Source organism: Octopus bimaculoides, chromosome 14, assembly GCF_001194135.2.
Source record: "Octopus bimaculoides isolate UCB-OBI-ISO-001 chromosome 14, ASM119413v2, whole genome shotgun sequence".
Lineage (NCBI taxonomy): Eukaryota > Metazoa > Mollusca > Cephalopoda > Octopoda > Octopodidae > Octopus > Octopus bimaculoides.
The window spans coordinates 29,574,378-29,578,850 of NC_068994.1; the positions used below are offsets into that span (position 1 = coordinate 29,574,378).

Genomic DNA, 4,473 nt, shown 5'->3' on the forward strand with positions numbered 1-4,473 from the left:
TTATATAATTTTCAGATTTATGGCTGGTCTTGTTTAAGTAAAGTAATAACTACATGGTTGAGGTAGCATTTACCAACTGTTCATATTCAACTGCAGAAAAATCCTTGCTCTCACCCGAAACCATCAAAAACGAGATGTAAACCTAACACAGAAAATAAAAATAAACGAAAAACCAAAAGTAAACAGAAAAGGATTATTTGAAACAATATCTAAGTTGCAATGGATATTTTTCCTATACAGAGAAAGCTTTGTTTATAACTCCTTCATTTCAGGCTGCAACTGAACCTTTTTTAGCAAAACCTTCTGCTCCACACAATTTCTTTTGTAAAAAATGTTAATGGCTGTTTAGTTCTTGGATTCCATAATATGTCATGAAGTTGAATTGAGAGAATATGAAAACAAAGTAGTGAAAAAGTTAAAGAGACAAAAAAAATACACTTTCCTTTTAAATGTCAACTACTGGAAGCTTCTAATAATGTTTTCCTTTTATATGTTTTATTCAACTGTGTTTATTTTATACAATTGAGTGAATAGTTATAGATCATGTGGCACATCTATATACGAGTGTTTAATATCTTTGAATAGAGGAATATTTGTTTGAAGGAGGTTTATAATATGATATTCATTAAAAAGTAACATCACAAAGTGATTTGAGAAATTAAGCTTTCATTTATCATTATAAATAATGTCACACTTGGGTGGGAAAACCATGCATATGTCTTCAAAACCTTTCGTTCCTCAGGGGTCAGAGTTTCAGACCCAATCAAATATGGCAGAAGTTCGAGAATATATCTTCCAAGACAGTAGTTATCCTGGTACTCAGTTTGTTCAACCTTGTTATCAACCAGCTGAACTGAGGCCCAATATAGTGCAGGCTGCAGTTAATGAACAACCTACACCTGAGAACAAGAGCTCAACCATTAATTTTGACAATTCTTCCCATGAAGGCTGTGCTTGTTGCCAAAAGACATGTCAATGCCCTAGTTGTACTGATGGTGGAAATGGTAGTGGAAGTGGTGTTGGCACTAGCAATAGCAGCAATATAGGAGAACATAACATTTGCAATGTTAATGAACAACCTGTCACTAATTTGCCAATTCAGACGACTGGAAATGGAAAAAAGCAGCTATTTTGTGAATTTTGTGGTAAGAAATTTGTCCAAGAATATGTCCTGAAGGTCCACAGGCGTAAACATACTGGGGAAAAGCCATATGAATGTGAAATCTGCTCCAAGAAATTTGCCAGAAATGATACACTACGCAAACACAAGAGAATTCATACTGGACAGCCAAATGGCAGTGTTTCTAATGTTGGTATCTCTCCTAGTTTGAGTTTAATGATTGCGCAAGGTGTTGTTGCCCAGGAAAATGGTGTAACCAATACTGGGAACCCAGGCACTATGATGTCTTCTGTTTCTAATTCTCAGACGTCTCAGAGAAACAGTCAGAAATCATATACCTGTGACATTTGCCTGAAACCGTTTGCTCAGCGCCATTATTTACAGATCCATAAAAGAACACATACAGGTGAGCGCCCTTTTCACTGTCAGGTTTGTGAACGAAGTTTCACTCGTAGAGACACACTGATTATTCATCAGAGAACACACACTGGTGTGAAACCATTTCATTGTGAAATCTGCATGCAACAATTTGCACACAAACACAACCTCCAGATACACAAACGGAAACATACCGGGGAGAAACTGTTTCAATGTGACATCTGCGCTGAACTGTTCACACGCCGTGATTATTTACAAATTCATCGGCGGACTCATACAGGAGAGAAACCCTTCCAGTGTGATCTCTGTATCCAGAAGTTTGCCCGTCGCACCACATTGGAAATTCACAGAAGAACACACACAGGAGAGAAGCCATTCCACTGTGAGTTCTGTGGAAAACAATTTGCTAATCGAGACAAGCTTCGCATACACCAGAGAACACATGTACGCAAGAAGCCACACCAGTGCACTATATGTCTAAAGAAGTTTGCACGGAGAGATACACTTGAAATTCACAGCCGGAGACACTCTGGCCTCAAGCCATTCCATTGTGACATTTGTCTGAAGAAATTTGCACAGAAAGATTACCTTCAGATTCATAAGAACACTGTGCACTCTGGACAGAAACCTTTCCAATGTGACCTCTGCACACAGAAGTTCTCCCGCCGTGATTCTCTGCAGCGGCACAAGAAAACACACTATAAACAGGTTGATGAAGTGCAGAAGGCCACATCTAGCATCACAAATAACAATGTGGAAGAGGTGCAGCCACTGAATAAATACTTATGGTTGTAAATTCAAAAATCAACTTAAGATGCAGCCAGTAATGCATTTATCAGGTAATTATCATCATCATTATCATCATTAACCTCAAAGGCTCAACTTTACTTTTCATCCTTCTAGGGTTAATAAAGTATCAGTTAAGTAGGGAGCTCAACGGTATTGACTAACCCCTTCCTCAAATTATATGGATTGGCAAAATCGTTAGTGGCAAAAAATACTTTGTTGTATTTGTTCCAGGTCTTTCATTCTGAGTTCAAATCCATCTAGCATCAACTTTGCCTTTTATCCTTTCAGTGTCAATAAAATGAACCAATTGAGTACTAGGGTTGATGGTATTGAATAACCTCTTCCCTCCCAATTTGCTTTCTTTGTGCCTAAATTAGAAATCATTATTACTTTATGCAATTAAGGCAGCAAGCTATCAGAAGCATTAGCACGTTTGCAGCATTCTTCTGGATCTTTCCATTTGGAGCTTAAATTCTGTTGCTTTTGACTTTTCACTCCATCCTTTCAGATTGATAAAATCAATACCAGTTGAGCATTGGGGTTGATGTAATTGATTAACCCCACCCACTAAAATTACTGGCACCTGCCAAAATTTTAAACTCATTACTATTTTATGCAATTAAATCTACATTGTACATATGTGTGTGAATAAGTTTGTGTGTGTGGTGGGGAGTGTATGTCCTACTTCAACCATGTACAACAGTTGACAGTGTAACATCAGAAAATGTTATTTATTTAAATACACATATTTAATAAGAACATGCATAATACGTATGTGTGTAATTATGAATGAAAATGTTGATGTGAACAAATCATTAATATGGTTCTTGTTATTTTGAAATGTAGGTTTTCTTTGATCATGAGGATGTTGGCTGCCATGACAACAGATGAGACTTCTTCACTGTTTGCAATAACCTACTTAATTCTACCAGATAATCCGTTATTGTATTCCTGTCAAAAGACCTTGTTATGCACTGTTAACAACTATACCAAGAATAAGTCTCTTTTATAGACATGCTATGTATTAATCTGTCATAACAACTCTACCAATGGACTTTACCTTAGCAACTCCACCAGAAATACTCTGATATAGCAGCAGCTTTGGCTCTAAAATACCAAGATCCTAGTAATTCTACCAAAGATACATTACTAGTTAATTAAAAAATTAGGGGTTTGATTCCCCTGACCTGTCCACAACCATTAAGATTGTCTCATTCATCACTATTGGTGTAATTAATTACAATTTCTTGGATCATTGCATCAAATTTGTTAACACTCATGTTACTACCAAAAAATATGGTCATTGGGAACTCAAATGAAAAGATATTAATGAAGTTTATGTCAAAGTGACATTTTGGGGGTTGACTAACAAAAACCAAAAAAGGAAAAAGTAAAAAAAAAAATGAAAAAAAATTTATCATAGCAGTTTTGTGAATAAAGATGTTGTTTGGTACAATCTACAGAAACCACTCACTGTAATGAAAGTTCTATCCAGAAACAGTTCTGCCATATGGACCATAAAGAATCAACCACAATAATTGAACCAAAATTAACAAACTCCAAATACTCTAACCTTAGCAATTATGTCCAAAACTAATTTGTTATTATAGCAGCAGTATTCAAAACACTTTTCTGTAACAAAAAAAAAAAAGCAGTGAATAATTACAATTTTACCAAAGTTTTCCTGCACAGGCCTCCTGACGACCCCTACAGTACCAAAGCTATCCTGCTGCTGTGTGATTTACAACAAGCTTTACTATAATACTCTCTCAAGGGCTCCCATACTTTTCTTACAGAGGTGAGTGTTAAGCTATTTAATGCAAGCAAATGAACAGTTAATTGTGTATATTTGTTTCTGAGATAAGGAATTGAAAGATAATGGTGATATGTTGTATATGTACCTTTTAGTATTTCAGGGACCATTAGCATTTGCTTTCCCTACATCATCACTATGGCAACCAGAAGCATATGTGGAGAAGGTGGTTATATTATTTGTTAATCTGTTTTTGTTAGTGTTTTTTTTTCAAAGATCTGACTGGAATAAAACAAACAACTCCCAAATTCATTATTGAGGTATTTAATTAGTCAATATTCAAGGCAGCTTCAAAGTATATATATATATGTGTGTGTGTGTGTATATATATATATATATATATATATATATATATATATATATATATATATAT

The 4,473-nt window shown here is 35.3% G+C and overlaps 1 protein-coding gene across 3 annotated transcripts in view; it reads left to right on the forward strand.

Annotated features, from left to right (window-relative positions):
* The window catches only part of LOC106876260 (zinc finger protein ZFP2), an 8,900-nt gene extending 4,475 nt beyond the window's left edge, over positions 1-4,425 (forward strand). For all 3 annotated transcript variants that reach the window (XM_052972798.1, XM_052972801.1, XM_052972802.1), the window contains exons 2-3: positions 16-2,337; positions 3,134-4,425. In XM_052972798.1, the coding sequence (XP_052828758.1) occupies positions 686-2,293 (1,608 nt within the window). In that variant the 5' untranslated portion in view covers positions 16-685 and the 3' untranslated portion in view covers positions 2,294-2,337; positions 3,134-4,425. The remainder of the gene's footprint in view (positions 1-15; positions 2,338-3,133) is intronic.
* The last annotated feature ends 48 nt before the right edge of the window (positions 4,426-4,473 follow it).